The following is a 16,094-nucleotide window of genomic DNA, read 5'->3' as shown; positions in this document are numbered from 1 at the left end:
TAATCTGGTAATTGGAAAAATTACCTTACATTCACCTCTTACCCTGCAGTTTTTCTTACTTCTCCCTAACTCTTTATGTGTGTTTCCAAAGTCCATCCAGGTCTACCTTGTTATTATATTCCTGTTCCAGTGAACTCAAGAATTTGTTAAAGTATTTTTAAATATATTGACAGACATGCTTGGTATGTAAGGTCTAGGCTGCATGTAAAGTACATTTGGGTTGGTGTTCCAGCTAAAGTTATAATACAACCATGCATGTGGCTTTTTCCTTAACTCAAAAGTTTTGACTGAAACTGTGTAGCATGTTTCAGTTTTTTTGAGTAATTTGCATTTAGCTCTACCCTTACAATTCTTCTTTTTAAATATACTAATATAAATCTTATCCACAAAGGTGATAAGGACTCTGAAAGCTGTATACCCTGTTAAAATATTATATATAGAGAGAATAATTTTAAATTCTGCTTTAATTTTGCAGGCTGTGCAAAAGATTTTAGTCTGACATAAATGTATGCAATTCTTTCAAAACCTTTGTTTTACAGCAGGGTAGTATTCATCCCAAACTTTTGGCTTGTCCAAGCTGCACAGTCTCTAAGATTAGATAATTGCATATTTTCTTATTGTACAAACACTGGTGCAAAGTCCTCCAGAAACTGCAAGCACTTTTCAAAAGACATTTTGCAGCTGGGCCTAAAAGGCTAAAATTATACTGTGCTACTGTGTGATATGCTAAGCCAGAGATTCATAATGATGCAGCAAAATGGCAAGGAAGTGTTCTGCTTTGAGGAACATTCAGTGATGAACTAGGCATTCCTGCAGTGTGCTTGCTCCCATCTGTTCAATGTGGACCAGTGGCCAAAGTTGCTTCACTCAGTCCCACTCTCCCAGCACTCTGAATGGCAGGAATGCTGTGCTACAGATTTTATTCCTCTGCTTTGTTACACAGCTTTCTGGTTTTTTTCTCCTTCTTTGTTCCACAGATTGGAAATATTTGACTTTAACATGGTAACATTTCCTGGTACTTAGCAAGATTTTTAAAATATTGCTGATTTTATCTTGTTATCCATTACTGAAAGCAGAGCTAGTACAATCCTGAGTGTTGCTTCAGAATTGTTGGATTTGCATTCAACTTCAGTATTTCAAATTTGATCGTAAGATCTAAAAAAAATTAAAGCTGTCATCATCAAGTGTGAACATTGTGACATGACAATTGCATCCTGGGCTGCATCCAAAGCAGTGTGGTGAGTTAGTTGAGGGAGGGGATTCTGCCCCTCTGCTGCCTCTGATGAGACTCCACCTGGAGTGCTGCACCCAGCTCTGGGGCCCCAGCATAGGAAGAATGTGAAGCTGTTGGAATGAGTCCAGAGGAGGCTATGAAAATTATCAGAGAGCTGGAGCTGTCTCCTATGGAAAAAACCTGAAAGAGCTGGAGGTCTTGAGCCTGGAGGAGAGAAGGCTCTAGGGAGATTTTATTGTAGCCTTTCAGTAGCTAACAGGGTCTTACATGAAAGATAGGGTAAAGTTTTGACCAGGGTTTGTAGTCACAGGAAAAGATCAATGGTTTTAAACTGAAAGAAGTTAGATTTTGCCTGTATATTAGGAAGAATTTTTTTACAGTGAGGGAGATGAAACCCTGTACAAGTTGCCCAGAAGTTTTGGATGCCCCATCCCCCAAAGTGTTCAAGACCAGGCTGGATGGAGCCCTGAGCAACGTGGGCTGGTGGAAGGTGTCCCTGTCCATGGCAGAGGGGTTTTGACCTAGTTGATATTTAAAAGTCCCTTCCAGCCCAAACCACTCTATGATACTTTGATGGGTGCTGAGGGCCTGATGTAATTCTTATGTGAGAAATCATCGTTTTGTAACAATGAGATTATTTCAAGAGCGTATCCTCTGAGTAGTGATAGAAGGCAATGAACTCATTTTCCAGAGTCACGGTATGATCGACTCTCTGTCCTGCATTATGGCTGAAGTAAAAACATAATTGCCCGTGTTGTTTCTTCTTTCACTGCAAAACCATAAAAGTCACTTTTCTTTTCATTTCAATTCCACAAAAGCTTAAATTGTTCAATGCAGGGGCAGATGAGCTGTTATTACTCAGCATCTCCTCCACCTCTAAACCCCTTCCTTTAACCACTGTTTGTATCAGGAGAGCTTGTGGTGCAAAGGCATAAAATCTAGTCCCTCAGGTACTATTTCTGGGTAAAATAGTATAATATTGCCAAATTCAGAAAAATGCAACAAGGTACAGAGGCTCCTGTAAATGCTGAACTCCAGAATTGCTTGGTATGCAACTCTTGACATAATGCTGTTAACATTTTGAGCTAGAATACTTCATAGAAGACATTTTCAAAAGTCTGAAACTAACTTTTTTGAAACTAATTACACAGTTGGGTTTGTGTAAGTATTCCACACTTTGTGTGCCAACAAATCTGCTGAAATACTTTGCTAATCTCTTCCTGAAATTTACTTTGCTTTTACTTGGAACCTCATAAAACCCTCTGTCCAACAGCCAAGAGGATCATTAGCAATGGCTTTCTAAGCTCTGAAGAATTAGAGGGAATTTTGGCTACTGGGGTTTTTTTGGCTACTAACAAGCAGTAGGCACCACCCTCAATTTACAGTTGTTAGAGGATGCAGAGGCACTACACCCACCCATACGTACATGTAATACAAATGGATTTGAATCAGTGCTCAGCCAGATATCTCAGCACCCTCCTCCTAAGTTATGCCCTGGGAGGTGGAAGGAATCAACTCCTCTAACATCTTTGATGCTTTATTTTCATGAAATGTTCAGCCTTTCCTGAAAATCTTCTGGATAATTTGGCTCATATATTTTTAAAGTCCTAGACAAATAATTCTTATTCACACCATATTTATTGGCTTTTTTGTTGTTTTTGTTTTTTCAAAGTATACTTGTCTCTGTTGTATTACCCAGTCTAAGAACTACCATCTTCAGTTTCCTCACTGGTGTGTAAGATCACATTGGCTGCTCAGATATGTAATGTGGGGGCTTAGAAAATTTGTGATTATCTTAAAAATAGACACAGACAATTCTGTAGCTACTTTCTTCCTATTTTCATCTGCTTTATTGGAAAGTATTTGGTTAAAGCGAAATCTAAGGTAAAATAACCTCGTTTTGTTGACTGGTTTTAAATGGAAAAATGAAATACCAAGTGTTGCAGCTCCAATGTAATCCAAATGAATCAATAAAGCAGAATTATTTGGTCATTTCCTCTGTGTAAATCTGAAATTGCCTATTTGCCATCGCTGATAGCTTCAGTTTGTTAACATAGCACACACTGGAGATGAAGTTCACAATCTCCACCAGGCAAGCTAATGGAAACTGTGATCTGTTACAATAATAGCCGATAGTCATCACACAAATTAGCATTTAGGTCTCCAACACTCCCAAAATAAATGAGATAAGTTGCAAGTGCCCTGGATACCTGCAGTTTTAATGTTGCAATGTCTTTATGTGCCTGACACCAGAAACTGAGAATGTGGAATTTTTATTTCTCAGGTGATTCCTGAATGAAAAGGAGGGTTAGACAAAACACTGAGGTACTGCACAAAGGCAAGCCACAGGGAGTACAGGAGTAGAAGACAGTAGATACATATTCTGCCTTGCCTCATCTCCCTGGACACTTAACTAGAAGCTGTAAGGAGACCCATCTCTCTGCCTGAGACTGATGGTCATCAGTTTTTGGCATATGAGAAATAACTGAGGAGCAAACACGATTTCTATTGGAAGTACCAGGAGATCCTGGTGCCACTTAAACCATTTCAAGACTATTGCAGGCTGATGACTAGAGAATGTGCTGGGAGGGACTGGCTGTACTACCATCTCAGAGAAGGGGATTGAACTCCTGGCATTTCCTCTCCTGGTGGGGTTATAACTACAATGCTGGTCTGCACAAGACCTGGGATTGTAGAAGGGTGATATACAGCTCACTCCCAAAGCAGTAACCTAAATTAGGAACCCAGGGGTAAGATGTCCCACTGGGAGTGAGGGGATAATTTTAATGCTTTCCTCAAAACTATCTGCATGTTTGGCTACACACACTGACCTCCTCCCCAGATCCAAAATCCTTAAACACTCAGCAGCAGGATCTGCTGTCTTGTCTGTGCCTTGCTCGGTGTCTGCCCAGTGTTTCCCAGTGTTACTGCAGGCAGAAGAGGTTGGTGCTTTCTGTGCTGAGTGGCAAGGCACTCCCGAGGAGGGTCTGCAAACCTCTAAATAAGAAAATATAGAGACCTTGTGGTCTGGGATGTGTACCCAGCTAGTCACCTTGAGAAAGCTGCATAGGGTGGAAAAGAATCTCCCAAAGAGACTTGCAGCCTAGTAGGAAGGTTGCAAGTGAAGTTTCATAAATTCTGAGTATAATAAACACACTGAGAAAGAGATTTTTGCATTACACTTCTGTACTTAGCCACAACTCCTCAAATTCCCATTTTAAAAACCATTATTAAAACCATTTCTTTATCTAAAGGTATGTCAGCAGTATTGTGAAAGATGGCACTGCAGATTTATCAGAGCAGAATAATTAAAGAAGTTTTTTCCAGTTTTTCTTTTTCGTTCTTTCTTTCTTTCTTTCTTTATTTATTTATTTATTTATTTTTCTTTCTTTCTTTCTTTCTTTCTTTCTTTCTTTCTTTCTTTCTTTCTTTCTTTCTTTCTTTCTTTATTTATTTATTTATTTATTTATCTTTCTTTCTTTCTTTCTTTCTTTCTTTCTTTTCTTTCTTTCTTTCTTTCTTTCTTTTCTTTCTTTCTTTCTTTCTTTCTTTCTTTCTTTCTTTCTTTCTTTCTTTCTTTCTTTCTTTCTTTCTTTCTTTCTTTCTTTCTTTCCTTTCAATTCTTCAGAACATGGCAGAGAATTATTGCTGTTCTGCCTTCTTTTACATCTTCCTCATACACCCTTCTTTCTGACTAAATCTAATTTCCCTTGTTGGCCTTGTGCAAATTGCTGTGCAGGGAAGGTTGTCCCATTTTCTGGATGACCCAATGGTAATTGTAATTGAAGACCTGTTCAGCACCTGTATATAACTGGACAGAGACAAAAGAGATGTCATGACTGAGTAGGATGCTGTGTTCATCCTCAGATAAGTTTCAGGTATAATCCCAAGGTTTCAGTGATACCACTATTATATCTGAAGCAGGAGGAATACCTTAGCACACAATGAGCTACATAAATGCTACTTTTGCAAAAAAAGAAAGAACAATATTCTAGTTCAAATAACAGTCAGGGATGTCATATGTAACTATTATAAGCAACCGGGGCAGAGAATTAACACAATTATGGAAAATATTTTTATTATTAACCCCTAAATATGGATATTCTAAAATTGAAATGTATGCAGCATGTTATTCTAACTTAACATTGAATAAGTATGTTGTTGGACTTAGGGAAAAAGACTAAATATTATAGGAACAGGAGTCAGCATAGCACCTAAAACCTGCTTGGAAACTCCAGCAAAGGAAATAATTTTTGGTGTAATTTTATACATTGCCATAATAATCATGCTTATATAAGCTCCCATTATCCCAAGAACTATCAGTACATTATCTATAATTCCTGTTGTTTATGGTCATAAGCATCATCTCAAGAAAAACTCATGCATACCTTAAAACATCTGCAATACCTGTTCTTAAAACAGCTTGAAATATTATTGTTTCTCCATCTGTAATTTTAAAAAAGAAAATAAATTAAAAATCCCATTTAAATAGATTTTTAAATTGTACAGCTGAAAACTGATTTCCTGACCTCTCCATAGTGTGGCCCTATAGTGTGGCTGTGGAGCTGGCACAAGTCAGGTGGTCCTGAGCAGCCAGAATAAGGCTTGGAGAACAGCTTCCTGTGGGTTCTGCCATGGAAACCCGTGTGTGCTTGAGTTGTGCTGCGAGCACATGCTGGGGAGCAGCCCCATTTCTGGTTCCACCCTCTGTTCCTGGAAGCACAGCTGCAGCGCTCTGGGCTGTCCCTTCCTTCAGCTGCAGGCATGCTGCCCATGGGCTGTAGTGTCCATGCCAAAAGGTGATCCTTCTAACACAAAAGACCCAAAACAGCACTTGAGCATACGACTTTGCACATCCCAGCTTGTCTGGCATGCCACACCTCAACCTGGATCACTGGAGATAAGGTCAGAGCCGTGGAGATGTTGGTTAGTTCCTCTGACAGAGTCCATCTCCTGGGGTTCCCCTTGTGTGAATCTTTCTGCCTCCCTGTTGCTTCTGCCCTGCTCATTGACCAACACTTTGTATTTGCATGTATCTTTTAATTTCAATGAGATCATCATCCTTGATCCAGTACTGATACCAGCTTAAGTGTGCTGTAGTGTAATGGGCCAGTCTTATAGTTGAAGTAGAAAAAAAACTCCCCTTAGTCAGGGGCTTTATAGTCTGATAGTTAAAATACTGTTGTTCAGCTATTCTTGAAATTTTTGCCAGTGGAAAAGATTTCTGTGAAAAAGACAAAAAAAGCACTAGATTTTATCTGGCATGTCAGCCATTCCTATGGTTAGAGCTGGCTAAAATAAAAATTACTAGAAATAAATAAAGTAGCTAAGGTTCAGCATGGGAAATAGTTCTTACTCATTTACTCATATGTATTATTATATGGTGCAGTCATTTTAGTTAACACAAAGGGAAAAAATGTTAAATATTTTACAGATTTCTTCTTTTAACTAGGAGAGACAGGAGAAAGAAACATTTTAAATAGCTCTTTCAGTAGACAATAACAAATGTTCACAAAATCTCATGAGAATAAGATTTACCCACATCTACAGCTGTACCCAATCTGGTGCTGCAGGCATAAACCCAGCCTGGTGCTGCAGGCGCTCTTGGCACAAAGTGCAGGAAAAGCAGGTATATAGCAGATAAATTCAGCTGGCTTTGATCTTTCTTATGCTTTCTAGGTCACAGTATTGTGTTGGTCTCTCTGCCATTGGAAGAAACTGTTGTGTATTTTAAAGGTGTTAATAGTTTGTAAGGCAAAGTGCTCCCTTTGCCAACTTGATACCAATCCCTACATATGCAGCAGAAGTGATGATGCTAACAAGAATAGAGGCACCTACTAGACTGGCTTTACACCACACTGGCAGAGCACTTTGCAGTATAGTGAGTAACTGGATGAACACCATACTCATGCTTGTACTCACTGTACAGCTGTGCAAGAGCCCTTGTTTATATGTTCTTCATTAATCTTTATTGTCAGTTTGACAATACAGACTGCAGGGAAGAGCCTGGAAAATATGCAGACAATTCCAGGCATTTTTCTCTGATCTAGATGTCCAGTTTTTGCTTTAGTTGAGTTGTCTACCATGAATAATCAAATGCAAGTTTGTGGCCCACAGTGTAACTACATATTATTTCTGTATCATTTGCATCTTGCATACTTCTGGCACAGCAGAATGGCTCTGGGACGATTCAGATAGTAAGAAGACTACTTCCTATTAGAAACAAGTCCTCTGAGCCCTCTTTGCCATCACTTTATGTTTCATGTAATCGCAGTCACACATGACTGCAACATGTGCTACACATAACTGGGTCACATGTGCTACATTTAAGTGGAAGTGCCAAACCTGTATCACATTTTGACATTATGCATTTCTGCTTTAGATGAAGACAATATTTCATTTCCCCTCTGAAGATGAGTGCCCTTCCAGACCATTTAAAGATGAGAAAAGCTGTTACAATGCTGTTGCTTAGACAAATGTTACACAAGTCATTGTGTTGTTCACTGCATGTCAACTAGACTAGACATCCAGACCTCCATGCCTTTTTCTCATTAAATTCATGGGTTTCAAATGTGTAGAGTCCTCACAGGATTGTTTGTCCAGGTAGAAAACACCTAACTTCTAGTTTTTAAGCTGTCTGAAAAATGAAGGTGTGTGAGTGCTTGCTGTATTACTGTGACTGAAGGTGATCACAGCCACATGTCCTGTGTTGCTCAGCACATATACCACGAGTGGTCTGTGAGACACCAGAAGGCACAATGTGTTTTGACAAAAGCTGCATTTCCCACTTTGATAGAGAACTTAATTTATATAAAACTTAAAATGGTGTGTTAATGCAAAGAACTCCACTTGCTTGAACTCCCACAACTGTGAAGCAATGACATTATACCTGGATGATTTTCCGGATAGGCCGGATAGGTGTTGATGTAGGAAAAACCCAGACAACCAAAAAGTTGCTGATCCAGTTCCCTGCTAACCTGTGGAGCCATGTCCATGCTCTGCCTCCCCAGTACTTTGTGCTGGAGCAGTCATGCTGGATGGCCTGAGGCTTACACTGCTGTGTGTCTATCCACAGCCCAGCCACCCAGCTGCATCAGGAGGCGTGGAATCCCACCGTGTTGTTCCCAGTTTCTCTTTTCCTGCCACACAGGCTTGTGCACCTAGCTAGAGATTACTCAAACTCTGGCTTTCCCTAGCCTCATAAACATGTCTTTTGAGATGCTATTACGCTTATTTGCTAACTGGATCTTTCTGGGTTTGGCAAGTTAGGTTTAAAATATCCAGATTGTTCATAAGTCTGCAGCTCTATATTAGTTTAGAAGCATCAGAAAAAGGACAACCAAGGTAGCCTCAGCTGACAAAGACACAGGGTTTAACATGGATCTGCTGCTGGTGACCTAGCAACATGGAGCTGTACCCCACACCATCTGTACTCACCACCAGAGATCCACAGAGGAGACTAAATTTAAAGTGTACCAATGTTCAATTAGACCAAACTTGAGCACATGTAAGGCTGGGGGTGCTCAAACAACCACACACACAGAGTCTAGACTAAGTCTAAAAATATGCTCATACACAAAGACAAGGAATTTATAATAAAAGGAAAAGTGCAATTATGCTTTTATTTTTTGTTGTTTAATTCCCAGAAGGGTCATCTACAACGTGTCTCTCCAAGAAGACTCCACAATGAAAAAAACAACCCAGAGTTGCTTCTTACTCATCATCCTTCTAACTGTAAGTCCAAGAAAATGGAACTGCTCATGACACCTGCTGCATTTAAACTTGTGGTGATGTTGACAAAAATGAGTACTGAGTTATACTTGTTATACTCCACAGGTGAAGGAAGAGTTTCCTTACTAATAAAATTCAAAAGATAAATAAGATTATCTAATAAAAGTTTGAACTTGAAAGCATTGTTTCTTGGTGAGACAGAACTGCAAGTGTGAAGAGAGTTATGCATATGACTTTTCATTTCTGTGTTTTACAGGCTACAGTATATCATGGGAACATGTGTGTTTGAAAACTGCCCTTAATGTTGTTCTGTGAAAAAAACTGAATTAAGTAGTGATGGATTTTCACTGTTTATAGTTGATCTGCTATTAGGAAAGCAACCAAAATTAAAAATACTCTTATAAATATATTTATTAGTTCAAATGCTATTTTCAACTGTTTCATATCAACATTACATTTATTTTAATGTATGCAACATTGTTGAGTAATTGTGGTTCTAAACATGTAGTAAATTCATTTCTGCCTGACTACATACCTCTCATATAAGTGGAATCCTTTTGCTGATCTCTATTTGTGAAACCTCAGTTTATTATTGATCATCATAAAATCATAGACATTGCAGGCAAAGAGAATTGAGAATACTGCCCAGAGCCTAAGTTACAGAATGATCAGAATGTATCTGAATGACGCTGCTGGGAACAACCACCTCACTACCCTAATGTGGTACGAGTAATTTCCGTGATGTCTGCCACCTTATTCCCCATTAAGCTCTAGCTCTGTGCTCCTGAAGAAAACCTTTTTCTTCTTCTTCTTGTGTTTTCTTGGTTAGCTCCTCCTGCCTCTCTACTTCTTATCTTCTTCTTTAACATTTGAATGTGAAATATCTCTGCGTACCGCCTCATCAAATCCCATGCTGTAGAAGCAAAAGAACCCACATGCTGTAGAAAATACGTTGGAGACCATAAGCAACTGCTCTACCTGCTCTACCTGGGTTGTACCTCTCCTCTTAGCCTAGCAGAGTTTGTCCACAATGCTGTTTGCCACTTAAATTTATATAGATAAAAAATGAAAGGAAAGTAGAGAACAGTAAGAGAATGATGGATACCTGGAGATAAAAAGAAAACAATTAAATGAGATCATGGAGAATCCAGGAGAACAGCAAAGAACACATTATTTCAGGAAAATATTGAATCCGTGATTCAGGATTAGGACCCTTCATCAAAGAAGAGCTGAAGAGATGGAGAAATAATTGAAGAGAGTTGATACATTTCTGCTAACTTGGTCCCAAGAAAATTTGGGACCTGAGGTATACCAGAGTATTCTGGTGTTTGTGACCATTTGGGCTGGCTGTTCTACCTATCCTACAAGGGTGCATGTGACAATGCACTGCCTATGAAATCACCCATGGACAGAGATGTCTGTAACAAAGAGCCTGAAAGAAACCAGCTTTCTTCTGGTTTGAATCCCATCTGATCTGCATAGCTTAATAGGGGTCTTGACAAAGAACAACAATTCTTCCTATAAAAAACCAATGCCAAAAAAAGAAATAGATCCAGCTTATTTTTGCTCCCAGTCAAGTGACATGACTGTAAATATTCTCATAACTAAAATTGTCAACAGCACTTTGAGCACTTGAGGTGCTTTAACCTACAGTATGGGTTTGTAGGTCAGCCCTGGAGCACTGATCCTTGCCCTGTTGTCCCCAGACCTTTTAAGTCTCTCACCCATGAGAGCATGTGTGCGATGTTAGATCTGTGCTCATTTCTGCAGCACTCCAGGGTGGGATTTCTTTTAAAAACTCTTTAGTGAGATCTGCATTAATTTTAAATATCTTTGCACCAAAGAGCACTTCATATTCTGACCTCAATGGATAACTTAACTTACATTTTCATGCTTCCAATCTCTATGTGCCTTCCTTCCCCACTGCAGTGGGCATACTGTGCTCTACGTTGACATTCCTTAGGTTTTAATGTCCCTTTTGGTAGGGAAGAAGCCAAAGTCACAGAAGTAGACCATGAATAAACTTTTTTTTCCTTCACAAAACTTATCCAGAATACTGCTGTGAGGCCAAATATGAAAAAATTTTGCCTCAGTCATTTTTCCAAAAACTTCCCCATCTGCAGATGGTAGAAGCCGTTAATTTTTTGCATTTTATTTATTGTTTGTGATGAATAAAGGGTTTCTCTCTTTCAAAAAGGCTGTTCCCATTCTGCTGGTTCTTCAAATCACTCCTTTGTTCCAAGAACTGTGAGACATGTCAGCGACTATCTGAGGCTGAGGAAAATACAGTAAGTAAGGTGATTTGTGAAACAGACAGGGCTGATCTCCTATCTCTCTCCTCTACCCACCCTACAAGACACCCTCTAGATCTCCCTTCTTTGATGACTTCCATGGTTTCCTGTCATCCTGTCATTTGTGACCTGCACTCCCAGTTGGTCACCGCGAGTTGTTGCAAAGCAGCCCAACCTTTTGAGGTTTTTGTTTTCCCCTCTGGGCTCCAGGCTCTTTGTGCTGTTTGGCCCACTGTAGGTGCTGGTGGTTCCCCTGTGGTGGTCACCCCTATTGAGTAGGGGAGACTTTTACCTGAAATATCTTAGTGTAGCTGTGATTCCCTAACACAATCTCAGACCTGGAGCACACCCTGCCCCTCTATACAGAGTTAGTGCTTTGCAGAAGACTTCCTCAGATTCTTCTCATATCTCTCCTTCAATTTTTTGTCACAGACAAAAGATTACTTACTTGGTGTGCACAGACACTTCCTTCCCACCACCTCCTTTAGACTTGTCACCAAGGGCTTTTGGTACCTTTTGATAGAAACCATCTCTTTTATGCATGTAATTTTTTGCATAGAATTTATAGCACTTCCATCTACAGATCCATAATAACCCGTCTTTGCCAAAAAAACCCTGAAGTATCAGTTGTTCCAAGACCTAATCTAGAAATACAAGCAACTCCCTTGCTTTTGGATGCAGGATAATGCATCACCATATAATCCTCTACTATAAAAAGGGAATTCCACTGGAAAATTTAATTGTTCATTATGTCATAGCTCACTTTATACTGATGCTCTCTAGTTTTTTGTAATTATTGAGAGCCACAGAATGTGGCTGAGATTTTTTTTTCCTCAAGTACATGACTCCTGGTATGCTGGAGCAATTAGTTCATGTCCTCAGTGCACATGTCTCTTCACAAGAAAGATGGAGCACCAGCACAGTGTGCCCAGCAGCATCAAACTTCTGAAAATGAGGACAAAGAAGTTTTGGGTCTCTCCTGTGTGATCAATCAATTTTTGAACATTGAAAGAAGATATTTCTATTCTCTGCTTTATTTTGTCAAGTAAGAATTGTGCCTACAAATGTCCAAGGAAATGAGGATTGATGAAGTAGTTTTTCCCACATACACCAATTTTGTGTCCTGAGCCAACCACAATATGCATAGTAAGGACTAAACAGATACTGCAGCTAAAGGCCACACTATTTTTAATTAGGCCCACTAGACCAATATTCTATTTTAAAATAAATTCATTTTGAGTGAAAAACAAATTGTGTACATTCACTGAGTCGAAATCTGTTAAATTGTTACCAAGCCTTAATCACAAAGATCTGCAGTCTGGTTCTTCTTTCCAACACCTGAAAGACTTGTGAATAATTCCTGTTCACAAAACATTGAAAATTAATTCCATGAAAAGCTAAATGTAATTTTCAGTGACTGCATAAACTGGTGTATTTTGGAATAGAGCTGTGGTAGGGTAGGTTCAAGCCTCTAGAACCATTAGTTAAGCACATGCCACCGTGATGGGGGAGCTGCCCATGGTGCACCTGTTTGATCCTCACAGCTGGGAGGGCAACACACACTGGTGGAGTGGTGTGGCCACAAACTCCGCTGGGCTCCTGCTCCTGCTCAGCTCAGTGGCTCTCAGTGTGCACCTCTGAAACCCATGCCTGTGCAGGTACTGTGAGAACAAGACTTTTCCTGCTTAGCATCTCTTCCAGCATCAGGTCCAGAGCAGATCTCCCATGGGCCAGAAGAGCTGCTGAAGAGCTGCTGAAGATCTGTCACCGCCTCCTTTGTCTCACTTCTGAGCCTTCTTGCTGTCTGGCACCTCTGGCAGCCCACGATCTTCCTCAGCCTTGGATGGTGAGATCCCCCTGGGTCTCATCACCTTAGGCCATGCCTTTGGAAGCTGCTGTTCTGCATGTACACTTCCCTGTGTGACTATTTATGGGTTGCTTCACGCTGTAAGTATGTGCACTCAGAAGTTCTGAACCTGTTCTCACACAAGGGAAGCTCTGGAAAGCAAATTGCTGATATTTTAAGGTGGCAAGAATTAGTGTGAGACTTTGGGAGCCAAGCTGCTCATCATTTCCCAAGAAATAGGAATGCTGTATTCTGTTCTATTCACCCAGTTTCAGGGATGACCAGGAGGTTTTGACTACATCTTTGCTTTTTTAAAAAACAAGACTGTTGCTACGCAGCTGATTGCAGCAAAGAGGCCTCTCACAAGAGGATAATCAGGGCTGCAAGAAAATACCCAGGAAGTATTCTGGATTAGCCCACAGTTTTTATCAGGCTAAAATGAATGTAAAGCTTCTTCTGTAAGCAAATTTTGTAGAAATGGAAAAGAATTGTAAGATTTCTGACTTGATTTTCATTACAACAACCTTGTCTTCATCTACTGCACCTGATAATCTCATGCTTGTTTAAACAGCTGCCAAAATCTGCCATGTTAGTCATATGGGATCTCACTGAGATAATTACCATCCTGCTCCAACAGAGGTAGAGTATGGGAAAATTCTAACATTCAGTGATTAAGTCAAACACGTCGTGTTGTAGTATTTCCCCAAAGAAATTGCCTGCTGCTTCCTAGCACACTTCTGATGGATAGAAATGATTATGTTTACTGAATATTTTATGCTAATGACCATCCTAAGGTATCAGTTATTTTCTTATCTGTCCCAAAACTAACAGTTGTGAAAAGTAGTTCAAACATAATCAAAGTATGAGAAGGGCTCTGCAACTCATCTAAATCATGCTGAGCTCTTGCTCTAAAATGTGATGTATGGAAGAATAGGAGTTTAGTGATCCACAAAGAGATGACTGCAGACAGCAGTTTTAAAAGAATTATACCAAGTGAATGTTTGAGCTGTTGAAATCAATAAAAAGCAGTTAGAGCATCCAGAATTTGTACTAGTCTGAGCTCACCAATAATTGTTGCTAAATTACTATTTTTAGTGGAAGAGGGGGAGAAAAAAAGACAGCTACAAATGCCTTCTTTTCCTAAATGTCATGTACAATTAGTGTTAGTGTCCTGCAAGCTACTTAATGGCAGAGGAAAAATATTTGGGGATGCTTGTTCATCATGTCCACTATTTTGTGGGGGAAGAAAAAGTGAAATACTTTTATGTTTAATTTATATGCATTCTCCCTTGCAGAAATGGCAACAGCCTGGCACAGGTTAACAGGAGTTTCTCTTACAGAAACCAGGGCATTGTTTGTTCATTCTTGTATAATTTAATAATTAAGCCAAATCGCTTTCTCAGAATCCTTTATTCATTCTAGGTATAAAGTGAACTTCAGCATTCCCAGCAGCCTGTAATTTCTCTTTGTAATAATAATTCACTTTCTTATGTCAGTCATTTGTCACGTGGTGGCTTGGTGGTCGTATGTATGACGTCATTTACTTGGACTTTTAGGAGTGACATCATATGTACGGCTGCTAAACTGCTGCATGGGACATCATTTAAACTGTTTTCTTCTGAAGAATTCAGTACATTTTTAAGCAATGACCACATTGATTATTGTGAATTATTTATTTCTCCTTAATAAAGAATGTTTATAAATGAATGAGGCATTCCTTTATTGTATAAACATCATCTATATTTCCTTCTGAAATAGCTGATGAATGGATGGGAAGGCTTTTTAATGTGCAGTAATGGAGTCTGAAAATTTAAAATTTATTCCATATTTTATAGGTTCAATATTTGTAAGTAGCTGCCAGGTGAAGATTAATTGACCTTGGCTTTTTTGTGGTACAAATGCATCTTTTAAGTCTTAATTTCTAAAATACATTGACATAACAATTAAAACATTGTAGCAGAGATGAGTTGAAATCATGAAGTTCATGAGACCTGATACAAACGCTGATACACAGATATTCATGGGGTATTCCCAGCCTCTCCCATTAACATGATACAGACTAAACTTTCTCTCCCATGTAGCCATATCCAAGCTCCTGCTATTTCTGAAAAGAGAATAATGACAGAGAGATGTATTCCTGCCCCATTTGCCATTTTCTGACTGTACAGTAAGGAGTGAGGAAGACTAAAACAAATGATGTCTGACCTGACAAACTGCATCAAAATCCTTGTCTGACTGAACTGCAGGTATATAAAGGCTGGATCATAATCCCACTGTACTGACATGGGAGGTCAGGCTTTAAATTCTGGGTGGTGGACATGGGATTCTCTTTTGCATGGTAAAAATCCAGTATTTGAAACAGGGATATGACTTCTCCACCTCCAGCAAGCCACAAAATTCATATTTCATTAATCTCTGAAGTGGTAATTTGATTTCAATGGAGAAGAAAATTGTGTTCAAGATTCCAAGGCCAGCTTTTCAAATCTAGGCAAACAAAAATGAGGAACAGTGATCAAAGGAAAGAGTAGATTTAAAGGGCATATCACAGATGAATAATCCCAGTGACATACCTATGTATAACCCCTTAATTTGATTTCACACACAAATTATTCAATTACATTAAAACTGCCCAGAAAGATTTTTGGGCAATTAACTTTGAAAATCTGAGTTATTGTGTTTAGTAGAAAGAAAAATTAAAAAGGAAAACAAAAATTAAAAGAATAAAAGTCATTTAAGAGACAATTACAAATCCAGTGTTATTATTACAACTTTTATCCAAACTTGCTTTCATTTTAGTGGAGGCCATTAAGTGATTTCAACTGTTGAGTTTTAGTGACGCAACTAATTCATATTTTTATCTGTCTGAGTGAATTGCTGGCCTAAATGTGGGCAGTAGAAATTTTGCTGGCAATTTCAGCTGCTCCACGATTGCCTTGTGCAGGGGCAGTAGAATGGGCATCCTGGTTACATGGCTGAGCACTCTTACATAATT

At 39.2% G+C, this 16,094-nt stretch overlaps 1 protein-coding gene and 1 non-coding gene across 5 annotated transcripts in view; both read left to right on the top strand.

Moving 5' to 3' along the window:
• Positions 1 to 16,094, top strand: part of CALCR (calcitonin receptor) — a 150,744-nt gene that overhangs the window by 74,778 nt on the left and 59,872 nt on the right. The window contains exon 2 of one of the 4 annotated variants that reach the window (XM_072925535.1): positions 8,881 to 8,968. The exons of 2 other annotated variants lie outside the window; for them this stretch is intronic. In XM_072925535.1, coding sequence (XP_072781636.1) covers positions 8,921 to 8,968 — 48 coding nt within the window. In that variant the 5' untranslated portion in view covers positions 8,881 to 8,920. The remainder of the gene's footprint in view (positions 1 to 8,880; positions 8,969 to 16,094) is intronic. One more of the 4 variants, XM_072925536.1, reaches the window with a different exon arrangement.
• MIR489 (microRNA mir-489) lies at positions 14,604 to 14,701 on the top strand. The gene has a single exon (NR_049156.1). It is a non-coding gene; the product is annotated as a microRNA mir-489 (primary transcript).

The sequence above is a fragment of the Taeniopygia guttata genome, chromosome 2 (assembly GCF_048771995.1).
Source record: "Taeniopygia guttata chromosome 2, bTaeGut7.mat, whole genome shotgun sequence".
NCBI classification, from domain to species: domain Eukaryota; kingdom Metazoa; phylum Chordata; class Aves; order Passeriformes; family Estrildidae; genus Taeniopygia; species Taeniopygia guttata.
The sequence above is the reverse complement of the archived record's forward strand: the minus strand, read 5'-3'. Positions and strand labels throughout refer to the sequence as shown.